The following is a 21,572-nucleotide window of genomic DNA, read 5'->3' as shown; positions in this document are numbered from 1 at the left end:
AAACTGTGGTGTAAGCCTCCGTATGTAGGTGTGGCATTACTTTGAGAGCAGCGCTCCACCAGTGCTGCACTGTTATGTCATACAGATAACACCCTTAATCCCAAACGTGCAAGGGTTCATTTCTAGACGCTGCTTAAGGTTTCATCAGAGGAACACATGCCAAGTGCTATGATACCGATATACACAAGGCTATGACATAATCCAACATGGGGCCAGAGCTTGTAGCTAAATAGCTGTATGAACCAATATCATCTTCACCAGCAGGATTAGTCTGGGAGTGCACACCTTAAACTGAGACAGGAAAATAATAAATCATATCTTTAGATTTGGTTCCATTGGTCTTCTGCAATAATATCAACTATCAGACAATACATATGGCCCATATGATGACCCCACCCATCTACATTACAGCATACCAAACAATCACTTTGCACGTCATCTAAAAGTTCAGTCCCACTGAAGCAGAATTACACTACAGCTGGCTTTCAACCAAGAGCAATATGTCCGCTCCTCTGAGCTGAGCTACAAGTTATGCTAAAGGAACACACCGAATTTGGGGGAATTTGGCTTGTCGTCATGTTGGCGGCTATGTGATGACAGACTGTCCAACGATCTACCAAGAAGACCCTGTCCCTGGTACAGAACCGGCCTTTGCCTATATGGGGCCCTAAGCAGAATTAGATTTGCGGGGCCCTAAGCAGAATTAGATTTGCGGGGCCCCCCCACCACCACCACCAATACTATTGTGATACACCTTCTGTGAATCTAACACACCCATTATCAACCTTATTAGTTGTAGCTGTGTTGCTTACATTATACCAACGTCAGCCTTTATGCTTCTATGGGTTTTCATATTAAAAGTGGCCAGCTCACAATAGTGGTCTAGTGTTCATTCGTAACTTAAATCCACGTAGTTGTGTGATGTTTTAAAAGCAAGAGAAACTCCGATTTTTACGGGGGGAATTCTAGCTGGTGTTATATTTTATCTGCTAATGGTTAGATTAAAAGGATAGCTAGCTAGCCAACGTTAGCTGAGGACAGGCTTGTTTGACGGCTATCTAGGTGGTGAATGTTTATGAGAAAGGATTGAAATTAGTCATGCAAACATAACTTTATTGCTGTTGTTCATCTTCTTTTTTTGTGACATTGCCTTTATCTTTAACTTTATACCCTACTGCCTTTTCCATCTACTGTCTGACTGACTGGTAGTATCGTTCATACCATTACATTGCGCATGGGGCCCCCCTGGCCACCAGGGGCCCACCCTAAGCAGCCGCTTGGCCTATGCCTCGGGCCGGCCCTGCCCTGGTAGATCGTTGGCTTAAGAGCCTTGATGCCAACACGTGAGCTTATGAAATAAATCCTCAATGATGGAAGCATTCAGTCAAAACCTGAGGGAATAAGAAGTGGTATCAGCTCTAAGGCTTAGCAGAACGTAACATGAATGAGCTGCAAGCAGGTTAGTCAGTTTCGTGTCCCTCTATACGTTATAAAACATGAGTACTATAACTCTATCCTGCTATCTTCACCTTGTATGTCTTAGCCTGGCTGTGCCTGTGTATTGTTACTTTCTGGCAGGGTTCTTCAACCACTACAGAGCTGCACTTGTAATCCGGGCTAATAAGTCATTCGATTTGCTTCAACAGTAAATATTACGTGAACTTCTGGCCTCTCTCTGCTGTGGAGTACAGCTGTCAATGCGAGCTGTAAGACAAAAGCCAGAGGAGGGTTAAACCTTAACCCTCTGGCTACAAATCAGAAGAAGAAAATAAAAAAAACAGTTGCCCTTTTAAACCCATTAAATGCCTGAGTTAAGCCGTGGTAAATCTACACCTTTCTCCCCAAACTAAAACACATTCATGCAGACCCTGACACTAGCCAGACTGTCATCCTCTCACCATCTCCTCTCCTCACCTTTCAATTTCCCTCTGAGATACTCTTCTTTGGCTTCCCTCCCTCCTTCAGTCATCTTCGTCTTTCATGAATTTAAATGACACCTGCTGCGTAATGGTGCATAATATCAACTACTTAAAATAAAGCCCTGCATCAGCTGTCAATGGAAATATCAGCCAATGCTTGAACGGTCATCTATCAAACTCAAACCGCGTCAAGAGGAACGCGAGGGAAGAATCCCAAACTGGCGGCAAGAGACCAAAGGGGGGGGAGAAGAAAAAATGAAGAGAAAAAATAAATGGCAGTGCTGGGCGGCTGTGATGTCAGAGCGAAAGAATGTTAGCCATGTGGGCGGCAAACAAGTCTGGAAACAGAGACAGAAGAAGGCAGGAGGGAGACAGAGGGACAGAGAGATACGATGAAGAAGTATCGAAAAAGAGGATGAGCGGCAGGATGTTGATGACAGATGGTGAACGTGTCACAGTTAGGAAATATTAATATATTAAGTGTGTTTGTGTGTGTGTGTGTGTGTGTGTGTGTGTGTTCTGACATAACTGTCAGCTTATGGTGGCACAGCACTATATTGACACAAGGGGGATCCCAGGGGCCAAATACACTCTCTCATCCTTCTTACTGTGCCTCTCTCTTGCGGCCCTCACTGCTCTGGGTTAAGTGAATCATCACAGTGTGTGCGTGTGTGTGTACGCATGTGTGTCCATGCCTACCAGGCCATAGCAGGGTGAGATGCGTCCACTATGAACAGACGTGACACCAGGGCACAAAAGAGTAGGGCAGCAGGCTCGAAATGAAGTTAATAAGGGAAACTGAGTTGTTTTTTTTCTTTTTCTCAATACACACAAACACACCATATATGGAGACACTCCCTGTGCTTCACACACACATACACACCCACTTTTCCACTGTGGCTGCACTTTGGTCATGCAGGCATTTCCTAAAGAGTCTAGCGTCTTCCATAACGGCAACATCCTAAAAGTGAACTGAGGGAGCGCTTGGATCAGAGGAGATCTCTCTGTGGATCAGTGGAGGTCGGTCACACGTCCATTCAAGCCTTCACTGGACAGCTGCAACTTAACTGGTTCCTTTACAGAACAGTCAGACTGATAATAGGCTCATGGGGTCCATAGTGAACATCCTATATCCCTCATGGGTTTTTTACAGCTGCTGTCCAATGTCACCTGCTTTGACACGTACACAAAGTTACATAAGTGGTTCTATACAGTTATAGTGGCTGCAGTAATCAAAACCCATCACTTTTTTGCACATTTTATTGTGTTTAGATTAAGCCTTAATGTTTTTTGAAAACTCAGTATTTTGTACCTCTAGTGTGACTACTCTCAGGTGCATCCTGTCAGCTTTCATTTTCCTTTGTCTAGAAACTCGCTTGTGGCAAACGGAATTGAATTGGACATATAGTCCAGAAGAGCACACACCAGCCGAGACCAAGTCCCACAATTCAAACTACGTGTCAGGACAAAGAGCGACCTCTGAACTGTCTGTGACAGACCTGTGGTGATTTAACAGATCCAGGGTGTGAAAAAAAACATACCCAAATTCTCTACGCTCCCACAGTCTCTCCAGGAGACAGGGCAGGTGGTGACACGCTGAGGGAAGGAACTCAAAACATTGGGAACATTCTGCCTCTCCAACCCACATTCCCACCATTTTCTACCTACGGTGTATTTTCTTCCCCCACACTGCTCCCGTCTCTCACTTGTGCTCCACCGCCTCTTTGTCCATTTATCTCCACCTGTCTCTATATTGGTCACATTCACCTTCCTCTACACAGTATCTGTGTCTTTAGCCCTTTTCCACACCACATCTCCTTCTCAGCTCTCCTCTCTCTTGTCCTCTTTGGACAGACAGTTGGTCTTATCTTATCTGCGTCAGACCTTATATGGAGTTTGCTGTAGGTTCAAACAATGGTCCAGCCCATCATTCAGACCACAACAGGCTCTGGGACAAACACAGGCTTATTATACTGATGCAATTGACTAGTCTGAACCTTTAACATCTGATTATTGGGCTAATGTATTTTCGTTTGACAAGTTTAATACTCCAAAAAGTGCAAATCCCTATAGATATGAAACTATAAAATGCAGTCATCAACTTCCAAGTATAACTGTCATACCTGAGACCAACGCACAGCAAAACACCACCACATACAGACAACATGAATAAATATACAATACAGGAGATGACTTCCACTGGCAGCATGTGTGCTGTCAAATCAATAAAGATATTTCATTCCTTTGCTTGTGTTCTGTCCTCGTGCGCGTGTTTCCCTGAGCTGCGGAGCCGTCAGGGCCGGCGTGCAGACGACAACACGCAGCCACAACAGCCAGGAATGCACAAAGTAAATAAGGAAGCGCTTCGTCAGAGGTGACCGTCGGTGAGAAATGTGGGCCCGTCGACACGTATCCAGTCCACTGTTATTTCTTTACAGTGTTAGAACAGCCTGAGCTAAGTTGCTAAATTTCCAAACAGTGAATTTCCTGTTTACCCCAAGCACTTCCTCTTTGCTGATCAGCCATTTATAACAGCTGAGCCGCAGGACAAAACAAAACTAGACCATTAGAACAAATTAATAAATACTTAAATAGCTTTCTTTCCCTATTCGGGTGCCTCTATTTTCTCTTTACCTCCCCTCTCACCCATTTCCCTCGTTTGATGATCCTTGGGGACATTATTCTGTAGTGGAAATATTATTAATCCGCTATGTTCCTTCACTCAGGGAGAGGTCAACGTGCTCACACACACATACTGTACATACAGTAGAGTCGTAGAAGTGTTCAGCTGTTGGGCAGGATGGAACATACAGTGTTTAGAAATGAAGAAGGGCTCTCTGCTTCAGCGAGGGAAAGAATTGACTTGAAGTGAGACAGTTTGGACGGACGGCTCCTCCTCGGGGGACCATCGGTTTCTCATTAAAGAGCTGTTGACATGTCAACTACGTTTAACCTGACAAATGGATGGGAATTTATTTGCAAACCGCTTCAACTCTGACAGGCATCTCTGGAGAAAGTAACTTAACACAGACCCTCTCCCAACACAAGAGGATAGCTCAGCAATTTGGTCACACACACACACACACACACACACACTTCATTTCAACATCTCTGGAATCCTCTCCTCAGAGATATATCACCGAGGGTTGGGCTGTTGAGATATACACAACTGCTCTAACACACACACACAGAGGATTTCCATTGACTTCACTCATTTCCAAACACACAACCTTCCGCTACATCCGAGCTCTAACTTTACTTCTCATTTTCATCAGCTGTTGTTGCCCATTTACACATGCCCACACAGCCTTTGGTCAAACAAAAGCTCTGTTCGGAACCAAACCACATATTGAAAATGAGCCACTGCAGCACAAACGTACAACTGTTAAGGATGTCGCTGGTCAGGCAGCTCCAGCACCCGTCCTCCCAGCCATCCCTGTGATAGCGTGATGGTGATGTGTACATACTGCCATATCACCAGATGTTTACAGTCATTACACTCACCCTGCATGTTATCAACTATGAATAAATGGTCTGATAAACTGTAAGATTTCCATTTTACTATTACTATGAAATCATTTTACACAATATATGCGGATGACTAAACATGTGTCCTCTGAAGTTCACACCAATGCCACGCCCACAACAATTTAATCCCACTGGGCGACAGAAATAAATGAACAGTTGTTCCAGCAGGAGATTCTTTTACACACACACGTGCACACACACACACACACATACACACACAGGTTTTTGTTGTGGAGGTATGTGGCTCACAGCTGTGTTGAGGATATAAATAATACATTAATTAAGAAATAACTTTGGGAATCCCGGTTGGCCTGGTGGTTTGACATGCTGACCATAGAATTGCGTTATTCCTAGTTTGAGTCCAGCCAAGGGAAGGAGTTGCACTAACACAGACATTCTTCAGAGATCTAGATGTCCACGGCCATGCTAGCAGCTCAGTGAGTCTACACAGCTGCGCTTTGACCTAAATGCTGAAGTCAGCGTGCTAAACGTGTTGACAACTTAAACCCCCTTAGGCGCCGGAGGTTTCACTCTCTACTGTAGGTACCAAACAGACGTTGAAATAATCCACTTACAGCCAAAAATGTCAACCTGCTCTAAAGCTACAGGATGGGGAGCTTCAGTGGGACTCATCCTCTGGGAACCATGAATGACCATGAAAAAATAAATGTCATCACAATCCATCAGATAGCTTTGCAGATATTTCAGACTGGATCAAGGTGGATGGGCTGACCGACCAATCAAATTGCCATTCAAAAGGCCATGCTGGCCAAAAAGGACATGTTAAAACACTCAAAAACACTCATAAACAAGTTTATGGCAAAGTAACTATACAGACAATATTTACCACCAAAGCGGCACACCATGAAACTGCATACTCCAGGCCTTTGACATTTAAGACTTAAACTCCAACATTCAGATAAAACTTTGAATAAGACTTATAACATGAGGAAACCCTGTGCACTCACAGACACTTTTACTGCCCTGACACTCCTGTGCAGCCAGGGGAAAGAGTTGCAAAACGGGTGAATATTAACCTCTTAACCCAGAGAATCAGAGAATAAAGCAAGCTGGTTTTCACCGGAAGGTAGTGCAACAAAAGGAACAGAGAGAGACAGCGGTCTGAGAAGGATTTCAGACGGTACCATGACACTGTACTTTATAACTTTGTCATGTACTGCTCTCGAGTCAAAGTTGTTACTCTGATACAAATCAGCAGATTTCCAACTTCAATATCAAAGAGAGCAGGGGAAGAAGACAAGTGAATTCATATTTCTTAGATATAACTATTGGCAACAGAGACGCCTGTGAAAGTCTTATTTGTACCAGCCGGTCTAATCTCTAGTCCTTATCAAGTGTTTGCGTTCCTTCAGGCTCTAGAGGCTGCTTTCTTTTTGTGCTCGTATCTGTGATTCACGCCACATTTAGTTTTTCCTTTCTCAACCTCAAACCAATCCAAGTTGTTTGCACACTCCCCCCCCCCCCCCTTGTTTCTCACTCTCGCTCTCATGTCATGTCACTCCTTCTCCCCCTCTCCTCAGTCCCTCTCCCCCCGTCCCGGTCCAAGGCCACACCTGCCCGCACTGCGCTGACATTATCGGAGCTCCGTGGAAAGACTTGGTTAAAGTTTAACAAAAGGTAATCAGCGAGAGAGGAAGCCCTCGTAGGTTCAGTCCGCAGGTATATGGGCTGCGTTAAGAAACCTATTCTGGCCTTGCGACGCCAGGGGCAGTTTGGGGTTCAGTGACCAAGGAAAGGACTCGAGGAGCCAGGGATCGAACCACCGACCTGCCCTACCTCCTGTGCTACAGCCGCCCAGAGGATGCTGGTGTTTGTTGTATTGTCACAGTCAAGTAAATGGAAAACACACACACACACACACACACGGTTTCTTTCCGATAAGTTAAGAACCCCTGTTGCATTGCAGGTTTTGGTTCATTGTCTTTCTGAAATAAGCGCAAATCGGATCATGAAGCTAACTAGCGTACTGACAGCTAGATTTTCCCTTATTTTTTACTTTTTATTGAATGAAATGATGTTGACTCAAATGTAAACAGTTCAGTGACGGTTGACCATTATGGGGTTTTTCAATGGCTGATATTGTGTGGTCGTTTTTTATTGCATCTGAAAAAAATATTACAATTTAAGAGGCACAGAATTTTTTAATTTACATAATAAGAGGAAATGATTTGGTGGTTATCTAAACTCTTCCCGTGTGCTCCAGAAACCTGCATTAATCCAGCACAAACACACACAAACACACTACATACACCTTTGCCTCAGCAAACACTGAGATTTGCCTTTGGTGTGATATCACAACAAACAGATTGGGTGGGTGTATCTCAAACACTTGACAGTGGAGTTTGGAGGCGGATGGAAAATCACAGGTATAGGCGTCCGTGCACGGGAGAGGAGCTGACATAATAACAGGTACTGTGCGGTGCAGGTACGTGAAGGGCTCAGTGGCCTGTGCTACAGGGCAGGATTTGTGGTTATCGAGGCAACTTCAGGATTACCTCTTAGTTTTCCATCCTACAAAGCTGGTTCTCTTCTTACCGGGGTAAATCAACATGGTAACTTGTGCTGAGCGTTCGAGATAAGAGATCAAAGCCAGTCACCAGTCCGACCACTGACCAATGTGATCACTGGAAAACCAGCGCCATTGTTCTACAGGATTCATGACGGGGACAAGAGAATTAAGAATAACGTGACAAATATTATTTGCGCAGCAGATATTGAGCTCAACAGCGACCGCCCACTTTTAGAACGGCTCCTGTTCCATAAGTGAATTTCTGATTGACTCCATTGGCGTTTCATAAAATCCTTATAATAAAGGGTTTTAAGCCTGGAACCAAGACAATTAACTACGAGATGAATCGTTACAATAAAATATTTTTTTTCAGAGCTCCAACTTCAAACTACTTCCAATCAGTTGTAGAAGTCGATGTTACACTTTAGGATAGTGGGTAGTGTAGTACTTCTGAATGATATCGCAAATAAAATAAGTTTTTCTTAAAACAAGGTTGATATCATACAGACTTGTGGCTTCTACATGTGCATATACCATCGCTTCCGGACCTCATAGCTCCTGGTAAGTCTTCCTTGGATGATTACGACATTATGGCCAATAATCAAAATGTTGAGTCAGAATATGACTGGACACGTCTGTTCCAGACGTGTCCACTCTGGTTTTAAAACAGTTTCTAATAAACAACGGTAGAGTTTACCACACTAAATAATTACATAGACTCATTAATATGAGTGCTTCATTTGAATTCAATAAAGACTATTCCATCCCGACAACTTTACTTTCTTCTTCTATGACTGCAGCTCGATACAACTGGAGGAGACTGTGAGAATAAATACTAACAGAAATACTCATGAGAACATGCTGAACAGCTGTTGGTTGCCAGTCTTGAATGAGAACAACTCAAAAACTTGAAAGTGTTCCTAATATTTTGTCCACCAAGGACATATTGTGTGATGTCATAGGTCTAGTTTAGGATGTCCTGCAGTTTACCTTGCACACTATTGAGGTAAAGAGAAGGGATTCTAATCCTCGGACCACCTACCTGCTCCATGCGTGGGAGGCAGGGCCAGAATACAATGACTCACATTAAATATGTCTTCGAATAAACATTTGTCTATTATTGTACAAGGACCATTTTCAAATTAACATAGGGCCAAGTGCCTGAGGGACATCCAACAGGTTTCTGGAAAAAACGGAGCAGTGGTGCTCAAGTGTCCCTGTGAAATATACCAAAAGTTACAACAGGATTAAAACCAAGCCGTTCAACAGAATATTCATCGCCAAAGACACACACGCAAACACACACACAGGTATACAAAGAAGATGTGCAAGAGCAGGTGAAATAGGATTAGCAGTTATCTTGTATTATCTGGTTAATCTGAGAGAAGGTGTGCAGCTGAGGGTGCGTGGGACAGTGTAGAATGGAACGAGATTAGGAAGTGAGCTAGTCAGCACTGCTGCAGGTTAACATGACTGATGGCAACTTCATCCCGTCACATTAGGGCTACACCCACATTACTACGTTTTACTTTTAAAACACATCACTGCTGCTACGCTTACACCTGGCGTCCACACACCTGGAGTTTTCAACCTAAAACTGAGAGGTTTGGAAACGCCGCTGGGCCAGTTTCTGTTAGATTACTCTGGGGCTGTGGTTAAGTCTCGACGGACAGAAATTAAGACGTTTGGAAATGATTCCTTATTGAGTTTTATCATTCATGACCATAGACTGTATACAGAAATGGACGTAGTCACCGGGTCTGGAAAGTTAAGCCAATGCTGAGGTGCCTGCAGTCTGTATTCTCTGGAATGACTAGCAGAGGGCGACCTACTGGTTGCAAAAAAGAAGTCCGTTTATATAGAAGTCTATGAGAAAATTACTCTACTTCTCACATGGTTTATAACATCACTAAACATTTACCCAAGGAGTTTATTGTTCAATCACTAGTGTCAAGTCTTCTTCTATACAGCATTGTTGATTTTGTAGATCATGGTCCTATTTAGAGTAAAGCATGGTATGCATTGGGGCGGGGATTCTGCATGATTGACAGCTAGCTCCATCCAATGGGTGTGGGTGGATGTGAATGAGCTCTCAGTCAGATCCACCCCCACCCCTCCAAACATGGCTACTTCTGGTCTAAAAAAAATAGATAAGATTGTGCTGGATAAAATGAAAATCTTCTGATATGGAGTTAAGAACATGGTCAAAGCATTGCGTGAACATTTAACTCATTGGCAAAGATACACGCAGTTATCGCTTAAAAAAAACATGATGCTTCCGACCTGAAGGTTTGTGTTCCATTCCACTGATCTTCAAGACTCAAGTCAAAGATACTTGAAATGGGGGGGGGGGATAGTTCACTTGGTTGAGTCCTCCTCCAATGAAACTTATTCAAAACTCTTTTAAAAATGGTACTGTTTTAAAGCCTGAGTAATAATGCCTTTATATTCAAGTCATGTGAGGACTTCCCATCTCCTGCAGACACAGTGCATGTACAAAAATGGCAGTGAAGTTGGCGTGGACTTTGACTCATTTCCAGGGTGGTTTCCAGTCCCACAGCAGTCAAGGCTGTAATACAGAGGGAGAAGCAGGACTCAGTCACTCACTTTTATTCCCAGCAGGGTGGGGCCGGCTCTACCGCTTGGCTGGCTTTGGGATGTGGGAAAGAATCGCAAGGAAAAGCAAAAGCAGCTGCCCACAGCAGCGGGATAAAAACCGACCAGGCAGGCACACAAAAAAAAAAGTACATTCACACCATCCAAGACTGTGAGTCATCATCATACAGGTAACACTTCTGACTCACTGCCAGACACGTACTCTCATCATCTCCGTTCTACGAGTGTTTCTTTACACAGTGTTTCTGAATGTGCAACACTCTCTGCATCTCTGCCATCTGATGCACTTCCGGGAAAAAAAATGGTGTTGCAACAGTAAGAGGGTAATGCCCACTACATGAGGTGAAGTGCATTTATCCTGATTAACATGAACTTCAAATGCCACTTCAACCCCCCTTCAGGTCTCAGGGCAGAAAACCTTCAGCTCTTTTACCCCCCACACCTTTCCCCGTTTGCTTTTACTGCTTGTGCTTTAGCCCACACTTCAACTGACATCTGGTTTTATTTTTAAATACTTGGAAGCTGCATTCATTTCCTTCAGGCCTTCAACCACAATTGACACTGTTGAATACTTCTATTCAGTTGCCTGTGAAGGTGAGAAAGCATCAAAGCTTTAGAAAAGAGGGTGCATACTGAATACCAAAATGGTGAGTAAGCTGATTTTATCTTAACGTCCACTAGATCTCTGCTTGAGGCAAAACATGCTCAAATGGTACAACACACTCTAATGTAAATGCTAATTCTTATCCTATATCTGTATTTCCTACCATCTGCCTGGCAAAGCCGAGAATCAATACCAATTCCCATGCAGTGTCGCTAACACATTCCCATCTCAATGTCTGACTCAACTCCCCGTGTGCTCGCAGTCTGTATTGGCATTATGATCTAAACAACCCTCCACACACACCAGCAGCATAACATCAGTTTACATATCACTTAACCTGATCTTCGTCTTATCTCGGTCCCATTCCTTAGTTTTGCTTACCAGACAATTGTCGTTTCTTAAATATCAGATATGAGCGTGTGCGCATCTTTCAGCTCTGATGGAGATTCCCCCATGGCCAGAGCAAGGAAAGAATTTAGTCCAACACATACTTCAAATGGCTGAGACACAGTTAAGGCGTCAGATATAACGGCCCTTTTCAGCACGAAAGAAACTGTAAGAGGAACCGCAATGTCTGATTTGGCCTTCAATAAACCATGTTGGCCAAACCCTGCCATGTCTTGAGAAATGAGTACAAAGGCCATGAATCCACTTTGAACTAGAAAGTGCTGCTGCATCGGGACCTTATCAGTCGTCCTGTCTTAGTCTGGTGTGATATCAGTGTTTCTCGCTTTCAGAGCGGCATGTCCAAAGCCCTGGACGTAGGTTAATGCTTGGGTTCACACTGTAGTCACAGACGCCAGATCTTAAACAAGGCATAGCTGGTTCAACGTGAATGACATGGAACAGCTGTAGAACCCATTGGTGAACTTACACATCAAGGTTTGCAAATTAGCAGCTTGGTATGTACTTCTTAGCCTTTTCTCCTATTCTTGCCTTCGCTCACCCTTCTTCCGTTAAATTGGAATATACACAGCATTTGAAAGTTTGACAGTCGGGGAAATACACATCGACTTTTTCACAGGATGCCGCTTTCAAATGTACATATATGTGAGGCTACAGCCAGCGGATGGTTAGCTTAGCTTGGCCAAAAAGACTGGGATCTGGGGGCAAAACAGCTTGCTTGGCACTGTCCAAAAATTCCACCTACCATCATCTCAATTATTAACATGTTATATTTTTCCTGTTAACGCTGTTCAAAAACAAGCGACGCTTGCCTGCAAAAAAGTAGATTTCCTAAAATGTCAAACCATTCAAATGACTATCTATAACCAATCTCAATACCATGTAAGATCATTCCCAGCCACAAAGACTGTCGGCCTCTACCACAAAGGCAATGTGTTCTACCCACTGGGCTAAGAACAAAATACTGGCGGACGCCGTTATTCCACTGCATACTAAAGCTGAAGTTTAAAGTTTTCTGCAAAAGCTAAAGTTTGAAGCATCTAGCATTGGTGGATGTTGTGAGCTATACCCAGTTTAAGAAGGAAAAAAAAGCTATAGTACAATGTACAGGAGGCCCAACCAACAAAGGGGAGTCATTAGTGCAGTGATAAGGTCATGATCCCTCACTGGCTTCCCACCTACAAACCCTGCCAGTTTTTTGCCCACTTCTTTCATTCGTGTGCGGTGTAAACTTCCTTCAGCGGGAAGACTGTATCTTTAGCAGACATGCCATTTGATGATGTCCACTATAGTTTGACGTGACAGGTGCAGACAAAAAGGTCATGAAGGTGGAAATAAATCCCCGGCTGTGCAGTTCCTATAACAGAGTTCAAGTGCACAATGTACATGTGCGTGGGGATGCATGCGTGTCTTGCACGCATGCGTGTCTTTCCTGTTGTAGCCGGCAGGCTGTCAGGTGTATCCTATGGGTTCCTCCCAGGATCCACCCAACGTGAAGCTGAGACACTACATGACAGGGAAAACCCTTCACCTTGTCAACACCAGTTCCTGTATCCAACAAAATAATCTCATAATAATGTCCACGGACGGCCAGATGTCCACGGGGATGTTGTAGGCAGCCTGTATAACATTCAATTTCACCATTTCACACCTCCAGCATGTTCGTGCGCCTTGAACTGAAGAGTTATAAAGATAGGAATCTGCCATGAAGGAGTCGACTAACCTACATAGCAACGGGGGCAAAGTCAGATAAATAGTCCAACAACAGGGTACGAGTAATAAACCAACTTTCCCCTCAATGTGGAACCTTAAAATCTCAAGTAAAATGAAAAAGACCCTCATCAGCTTTTGTACTTGATTATTTTTAACATAATCGTAATCATCAAAACCATTTCACCCGCTCTTTGATTTTATGAATGCTTACATTGGCATGTATACGTAGGAAAAAAGCCACACCATGTAGAAAGCAGGCAGACATTTAGAGGGGGAAAAAACTCTATATCCCAACACTGCTCTGACCACGATTCTGTCACAGCCACGGACCAGAAATACAATCACAAACACGGCCCGTCGAGAATAAAAAAACAGCCTGATGCACAGCACTGAGGGAAAAGTCTGCACCACGGCGGTCCGATGGAAACAGCGGCTAAATGAATCTCACCGGGGAGTTCACGACACACGCTTCTGCGTCGGAAAAACGTATTGACAACAGTACAATCGACGTGCGTTTTGTGCCAAGCTAGATAATGGTGCCGACTTCGCGCCCAGGTTAGTCAACGGCCACGTGTGTTCTTAAAGTAGTAGACCAACATATTGTAGGTGAAGCTGAATATGCAGGCCGATGTAACACAGCTGTCATCTTATAAGGAGCTTAAATCACTCTTGCAGCAGAGTGACAGCTCTCCCGGGTGTCCTTGAGGCCACGGGTCAGCTGCCCTCAGCGACTTGACCCCCCCGCCCCCGAGGAGCATCCCCGCCGATGCTGGCTCGTTTCTCCACATAGGTTCTGGTGTCTTGGTATGAGCGGGGTGCCAGGTGCTTCCCTTGTGTTTGCTTCATGTACAAACCACACACACACACACACACACACACACACACACACACATTAACAGGTGGACAGGCTTATTGACAAAAGCCTTTGTCAACCGCAGATGGGCTTTCACAGCCAGAGTCGGACAGCTGAAGTCAGGCCAGCTGCTGGCAGGGTTTTTGCGAGGGCTCTTTAAAAAGTTGCAATCGGGGCAGGTATTGGGTCATTGGTGCTGCCTTCTCATTCGTAGAGTGGTTGTTTGTTTTTTAATTTTCAAATCATCTGACCAATGTTGAATGAGGATTAGGGGTTTTTTTTGGGGGGGGGGGGGGACAGCCACCAGATTAGTTACAAATATGACTATGATGGAAATGACTATGATGGCTCATTTTTAAACTTTTAAATCCTCGAATGCCCCACGTGCCTCCTGACAGCAGTCTACTGGCAGGTGTGAGATTAACCGACATAGCAGGGCCCCGTCTCTTTATCTGTGTCTGTGTCTGTGCATAAAAAGACCTGTGAGGATTTAGAGAGTTGCGGGCGACGTGTCGAAATCAGTACGTGGCTGAGAGTTCACCGCACTGCGCCCGAGGAACGTCGGATCCCAAGAGTCGTGGCGCAGGCACCTGAAGCGGTTGGAACCAAACCCCCATTCGAAAAACGTGATTCCTTTTCTTTTCTTTTTTTGTTTTGTTCTACTCTGCTTACAGCCGCGGCATCTTGACGGAAGGAACACATGCGGAAACCGCAGCCCGGCACCAATTCTGTGAGTCGGCCCGTGCACCCCCCCGAAGCGGACGCAACGCAGCGGATTTGAATGGGGCTGTCAACTTCTTGACATCTCTTCGCCAAGACGAGGGAGAGGCGAGCCGAGGAGTAACGGTCGAGGGCAGAGGAGCGCATTCGGGTTTTTCGCCACACGGCACGCGTCGGGACTCCTCGGCCCGCTCCGCTCCGCGCACGCCTCTGCAATGTCACAGATTACACAGCGGAAAGTTTCCGATTCCAACGACAGCAAACGCAACACAAGCGCGGTCGCGACAGATAGGCAGAAATGGAGCGAAATAGAACGAGAGGTAAAAGCAGACAGCTGGGAGGAAAAGAAAAAAAGTCAGGTGTTAGGAACTAAGAGGAGGAGGGGGGACGACGACACACACCTTAAAACAGCCGAGGTGAACACCGGTGCGCTTGTCTCTCTCTTCTTTGACTGGGCTGCTATCGTCCGGACGGTGTGGTGAGTTCTGGTTCAGTCTCTCCCCCGGTTGTGTGCGCGCGTGTGTGTGTGTGTGTGTGTGTGTCCGCCCAGTCAGCCGGTGACTGGCGTGTTCCTGTTACGGAGGCTGCGTGCGAGTCCTGCGGGGTTTCTCCCTCCTGACCCTCCCACCCACCACTCCCCCCAGTCCGGTCCAGGGCAGGGCAGAGCCGAGCCGAGCCGAGCCGAGCCGAGCAGCGCTCCGTCACCCCGCCGACGCGTTTCCTCCGCAGCTCCGCCGGCGGTCCACCGGCCGCACAGCCGTGGTGCCGGACACACTCATACCAGCGGTGAAATGGATGTGATATAATGTTGTGTTAATACACAATAAAAATAAAAACAACTGCGGTTGTAATGTGACTCGGTTCCCCCCCTCCCTGAACCCCCCCGTGTGGGAGTGGTGTAAGTGTAGTAATTTCCACCTTCCGTTTCTTTCACTCAAAGGCAGCACAAGCAGCCGCGCGCCACCAGGAAGTTCACCGAGGAGACGGCTCCTCCGACACGAGTGGCACGTTTTCATTTTTTTTCACCACGCCACGCTCTGTTAAGAATAAACATATAAGCCTTTGAAGCTAGACAGAGAATGGCAATCTGGTCCCAAAAGCCAATCTCCCATTCAAATATTTATTTATTTATTTATTTATTTATTTATATATATTTATACATTTACCTTTTGGTATGAATCCACACACGATCACACCTGACTGCGCATGAGCTCAAACGTCTGACCAAATCAGTACAAGCCAGAGGAGAGAATTGATTAGCGAGTTCAAAATCAATCAATGCATTGATTGATTAATACATCATAAGCACATATTTGGACGGGGGAAGGCCACCCATCTCTCCCACATTAGAGATGCAATTCAGCTGCAAAATTACAACTCAGCCGCAAACTAAAAAAGCACCAAGATCTCGTGAAACCGCGCCCGCAGGCCGGTGACAGCGGTTCCGCAGAGTTCTACTGCCCTCTAGCGGTAAACACGGCGCCACTGCACCTTCACAGTGACACCGAGCCGCTCAACGCCAGTGATGTAAGGGGTGAGGCAACATGCTGTAACTGTGTGCTGCTGGGGGGAAAATACAAACCTCTACAGCAGCTGTAATGGAGTCTGGACCCTCTAAGGGGGAATTGTTGGGGCCATTTCACCTATCATTATTCTCATTGAAAAATAAATCTGAGGTGAACTCTTCCTAATCCCCATTTGTGTTTCATTTTTAGGACTTTTCATCCATCAATCGACTACCGCCTTATCAATCTGAGGGTCGGGGGGGGGGGGCTGGAGCCAATCCCAGCTAACATTGGGCGAGAGGCGGGGTCCATTCTGCATGTCTTTGGACTGTGGGAGGAAGCCGGAGAACCCGGAGGGAACCCACGCATACACGTGGAGAACATGCACACTCCACACAGAAGGGCCCTGGTTGGTTTGAACCGGGATTCGAACCCAGAACCTTCTTGCTGTGAGGCGAAAGTGCTAACCACTACACCACTGTGCAGCCCTTCTGTATTTTCATTGGCCAAAAAAAAACTTTTTTAAAAAAGTAGCTTGTGTTATTTACCAGCATTATCCCTGCAGAAAATCTTTACATGCAGACTGGAAACTTGTCGCCAAATACTGAGGTCATGACCTCATTAAAAAAAGGGCCATCCATCATTATTCCAGAGTAACACGACGTGTGTCGTGCCGCTGTGAAGGTGACCTCAACCGGCTGTCAATGCCCGTGCTGAACTGAAGTAGGTCTGCACTGCCGCAGGGAGGGTGATCGATTCAGCCACCCAATGGCATTCACACACGCACGCACGCACGCGCACACAGAGACACACACACACACACACAGAGGTTATATCCTGTTGACAAGGCAATGTCAGACAGACAGACTGTACTGGAAGGGAAGGGCCGGTCATGAAACTGACCTCCCCACCTCCACTTCCAACTCTTTGCCCTTCCCACTCCACTGCTGAGGAGGAGGAACTGGGAAACACTGCCAGAACTTAGCCACACATACGTAATGTTTTCCTTTGCGAACTCCACCTGATTTCAATGTTCATAACCTTTTTTTTGAGTGATCATGCGGGACAGGGATAAATCAAAATTTCTCAGACACACACACACAAACACAGGGTGACTTGACCTTAGACTGGAATGTGGGAAGGAGGGGGAAAAGTGAAGCTGTGTAGTGGAATGTCTTTGTCGCTTCCTCCCGTCCAGGCTACAGTACATTCCACACCTCCCCAATCATCACTGACCAGCGAACAAACAGTAGGTTGCATTCTTCTCACTGTATACGTCCTAATCAGGTGTCGGCCCACGCTGAGCTGTACCAAATGGTACCTCATATACCCACTCCCTTCATTCCATAGATAGTGTTTACGCAGATATTAGACATCAGCTGTCTCTATTACTTCACTCCTACAGTACACGAGGCAGGAACATATAGTGTGCAACACATGTTGAAATGTGTAGAGAAATGCATTTAGGTTGTGATTCCTGAATGGACACATTACTAAGTGATCTTAGCAGGACAACAAGACTTCCACATTTTAAAATGTGTGTATTCCCAAATTTGGAGAGATACAAACAGTTCTTGGTGAACTCGCGAGAATAAGACCAGAACCCCAAAAACTATGGGGGACTCATTTTTATTGACCCTCCCTGCCTGGTGAATACACACGTCTGTCAAATCCATTTGAACGGACCACAGCTTTCAGTCAATGCTGATGATGTGGGAAATGCCTTGCAGCTAGTGCAGGTGAAATAGAGTGTGTCTGTGAACAAGCTGTAAAACCCAGGGTTCCTACGCAATATGGAAAGGTATGGAATTTGATTTCAGTCATTTACCGGTCTGGATGAGTTTGGAAAAAAATATTATGTATCCAAACTGAAGTCTAAACAGACGTGAATCCAACGATTTTAGAACACCACCGGTCCGTATGACTGTGGCAGGCGGAAGGATAAGTAGTTCCTATATCAACTGGACATTACTTAGATTATCCTGGTGATTGGACGTGTCAATATTTCAATATCAATTTGCGCATGCACGTCACCGTCAACCTTCTGGTGGAACCGTGACTTTCTGTGCATGAAGTGCAACACAGTAGCATACACAGTCAGAATGTAATATGTTAACAGTTGGATTTTAAAATCATCGATAATGATATAATATTAAAAAAACAATTATAATATTCATTTATATGACAATATTTACTTAACAAACATCTAGCTATTTGAAAAATCTACTGAGAAGAAGGAAATTTGAGTCTGGAAAGAAGTCAGGAAAATGTGTAAAACCTAAACACAACACTGACACGCTATTACTTCTCAGGATTTGTCCGAGTTGAACAGTTGCCCGTTTACACGAATCAACAACGGCCTTTATTTGATTGAGACTTGTGTTTCTGGATGAAAGTCCAACATTCACTCCCCTGCGTGGTTTCTGTTTGCGTCTCCACCGACCTGTTAGAAATATACCTGGATCTTTCAGCTGCTAAACGCTCCTCCGTGTTCCTGAACTGTAGCTGTCACCTGCAGTTTTGTGCCGGACATGCAGTTTACACGGTTTGTTTTATGAAAACAGCTGCTTGCTGCTGGACATGACACCGGTTAGAGTACAGCAACGTCGCAGGCCCCACATCCAAAATCGAGCTCAAAATATGAAAACACTGCAGAGCTCGGGAGGAAACTGCAGAGCAGAAGCTACGACTCGCTGTGGCTTCGCCAATAGGAGGCATCCTTTCCACATACAGTACACTGCAAGCTATGGGATCCATTGTTGATTTAAAAATACATATATATTGATCCCATCATATTCTAAAAATATCTTGCTGCGACATTTGGTGGCCTCTGTTTGTTCGGTTGTTCTGCGTGAACAAAGGAAATCCACAACGACGTAGACCCAATAATTCATCAGCCTTATGCCAAAGTATGTTTCAAGGTTGACACCTTTAATGCCTTTAATATGGAATTCGTCTTTCTTGGTACTGTGAACTTTGACCTCTTAAAGAAACTAGCCTTGTCTGCCGTATGTTACACTTGTCTGCAGGAGTCTTGGAGGACCGATGGCTGTCGCTGTGTTGCGTAGATGTCATCACATTCTCTATAATACATTTTAAATGTCTGATTAAGGCTCCTCCTGTCATTCTGGGGAGCACTGCGCCCCGTTAACTTAGTTACTAACCACGGGTTCTTTAATTCGTCAATGCAGCTTACATGACAGGAAGTGTAGACTGAAGCATATTTACACAATATAAAAAAGGATTGCATTGATTTTCCGGCTCTCCGAGCCCCATGAAGATCCACTGAACTGAAGGATGACGGGGGGGAAACTCGGACTCCAGATGTGGCCGCAGTGTGTGTGTGTGTGTGTGAACTGACCTTGCAGCTGTGGCAGTAGTCTCCATTTTTCCCTGGAGAAAAGATGATTTCCCCTGTCGGGATCAGTTGGATCGTCAGCTCCATCATTGTTCCCTCTTGTTCTCGGGCCCTTTTTTTTTTTTTCTTCAAGAAAGTGATTCTGTTCCTTTCCCACTTTCGCCAGGAGAGACGGACGAAAAATATTACACCTCTCCCCTCAGGTCCGCTGGCAAATCCTCGGCTCAGGCAGGGACGAGTGGACCTAGAAGACCATCCCAAGAGAAACCTGAAAAAAAACTTGCCAGTCAGAGAGACAGACTTTTACTCTCATCTGATATATATATATATATATGTGCAAGTAAATCATAAATCTCTCCTACGTCGCATTTGAAGAGAAACTGGTTGTAGCAGGAGCTCTTTACTGAAGTAGAAAGCAGTGACAGGAGATCTCCAGCACCGGCGATGGGGTGTTACCTGTTGCAGAGCGCACACTCTCAGTGAGGCCAGCTTCCCCTCAGCCGCCGCCAGAGGATGTTGCCTCTCTGGTCGAGGGAATCCTGGGGAGGATGTGAAGCTCAGCTGCTCCTAGAGATGGATGGTCACATGCAGAGGATATGTGTCTTTTGTCTCATGCTGGCGTGTGCATGTGTGTGCCCATAGGGGAGCGGTGAACGCTTGTGTCTCTTGGATGAATACTTGCCCCAATCCGAACCTTGTATCCTTCACCTGAACCTAAATGCAACGTTACCTAAAACACGTCTTCGCCTTAAAAGTTCAATGATTCCCTGTAATGTGACTAGGTCCCCACAACTTCTGTAATACCTGGACTAAACACACACACACACACACACACACACACACTAAATCTACTGGGTGGGTACTGGGAATGTCTCAGGCAGGATGCTGCGACTTGGAGGAAACTTCATTCGGACCTGCCCCGGTGTGTGTGTGTGTGTGTGTGTGTGTGTGTGTGTGTGTGTGTGTGTGTGTGTGCGTGTGCGTGCGTGTGCGTGTTTGAGTGCGTACTGATGTGCAAGCAAGAGACACGCGTATGCGCCGTATGCTTTCTGAAAACAAATAAGGGACTTGTGCCTCGTAGCCGTGCGCTTCCTGTCCCCGAGGGCCAGACTAACCAGGGGCCTTGACACTGTGTTCCTGTTTGCTACATGTCATGACACATGCAGATATTTGTACACATTAGGCAATTTGACTATATGAGTATGACTTGTGGGGTGAAATTTGGCGTGACCCCGCAAGGGAGCTGGTGTGACTCCCACCTGGTGGACCATTTACTGCATGTCACCCCCCTCCTCTCTCCCCTGTCTCTCTCTCTCTCTCCCTCTCACTCTCTGCTGTCACTATCCAAAGGAGCAGCCGTACTTCAAAAAAAAAGAAGAAGACGTCCGTCTCTCAGTGTGAGGGGCATGAGTGGTGAGAGAGGGGAAGTGGCAGCGACACACATCCTTTGAACTCTGACCCCAGCTGGAGGCATTCCTGACAGCCTGGCATCAACAGGAAACCTGTGGCCTTGACACACACACACACGCACACACGCACGAGCGCACACGCACACGCACACACACAAATACACACACACACGCGCGCTCGCGCTCCAGCCTTGGAGCAGACGCGGCTCTGCCCAGTTCTATTTTAAGATAAACACATAGTTTGGAGATGACTGACTTCGAAGATAAGTTTTCTTTATATATTCTAGAATAAAAGTGAAATAAAACGAACACACATTATTTGTATTGTGTTTGCGCGTGCAGAAAAAAACTTTAAGGTGATGACGAGTGTTGTGGAAAGAGGAAGTTGTCGTTACAGCAAATCCCTACTTTC

General features: G+C 45.5%; 1 protein-coding gene across 3 annotated transcripts in view; it reads right to left on the bottom strand.

Annotated features, from left to right (window-relative positions):
* Positions 1-20,506, bottom strand: part of LOC118299664 (unconventional myosin-Ic) — a 56,778-nt gene extending 36,272 nt beyond the window's left edge. The window contains exons 1-2 of one of the 3 annotated variants that reach the window (XM_035623569.2): positions 20,208-20,506; positions 19,755-20,019 (exon numbers count right to left, since the gene is read on the bottom strand). In XM_035623569.2, coding sequence (XP_035479462.1) covers positions 19,755-19,841 — 87 coding nt within the window. In that variant the 5' untranslated portion in view covers positions 19,842-20,019; positions 20,208-20,506. Of the gene's footprint in view, positions 1-15,289; positions 15,502-19,754; positions 20,020-20,113 lie in introns of those variants that run through there. The other 2 variants (XM_035623568.2, XM_035623572.2) reach the window with 2 other exon arrangements.
* Positions 20,507-21,572: the final 1,066 nt, after the last annotated feature.

Source organism: Scophthalmus maximus, chromosome 11 (genome assembly GCF_022379125.1).
Source record: "Scophthalmus maximus strain ysfricsl-2021 chromosome 11, ASM2237912v1, whole genome shotgun sequence".
In the NCBI taxonomy this organism is placed as follows: domain Eukaryota; kingdom Metazoa; phylum Chordata; class Actinopteri; order Pleuronectiformes; family Scophthalmidae; genus Scophthalmus; species Scophthalmus maximus.
The sequence above is the reverse complement of the archived record's forward strand: the minus strand, read 5'-3'. Positions and strand labels throughout refer to the sequence as shown.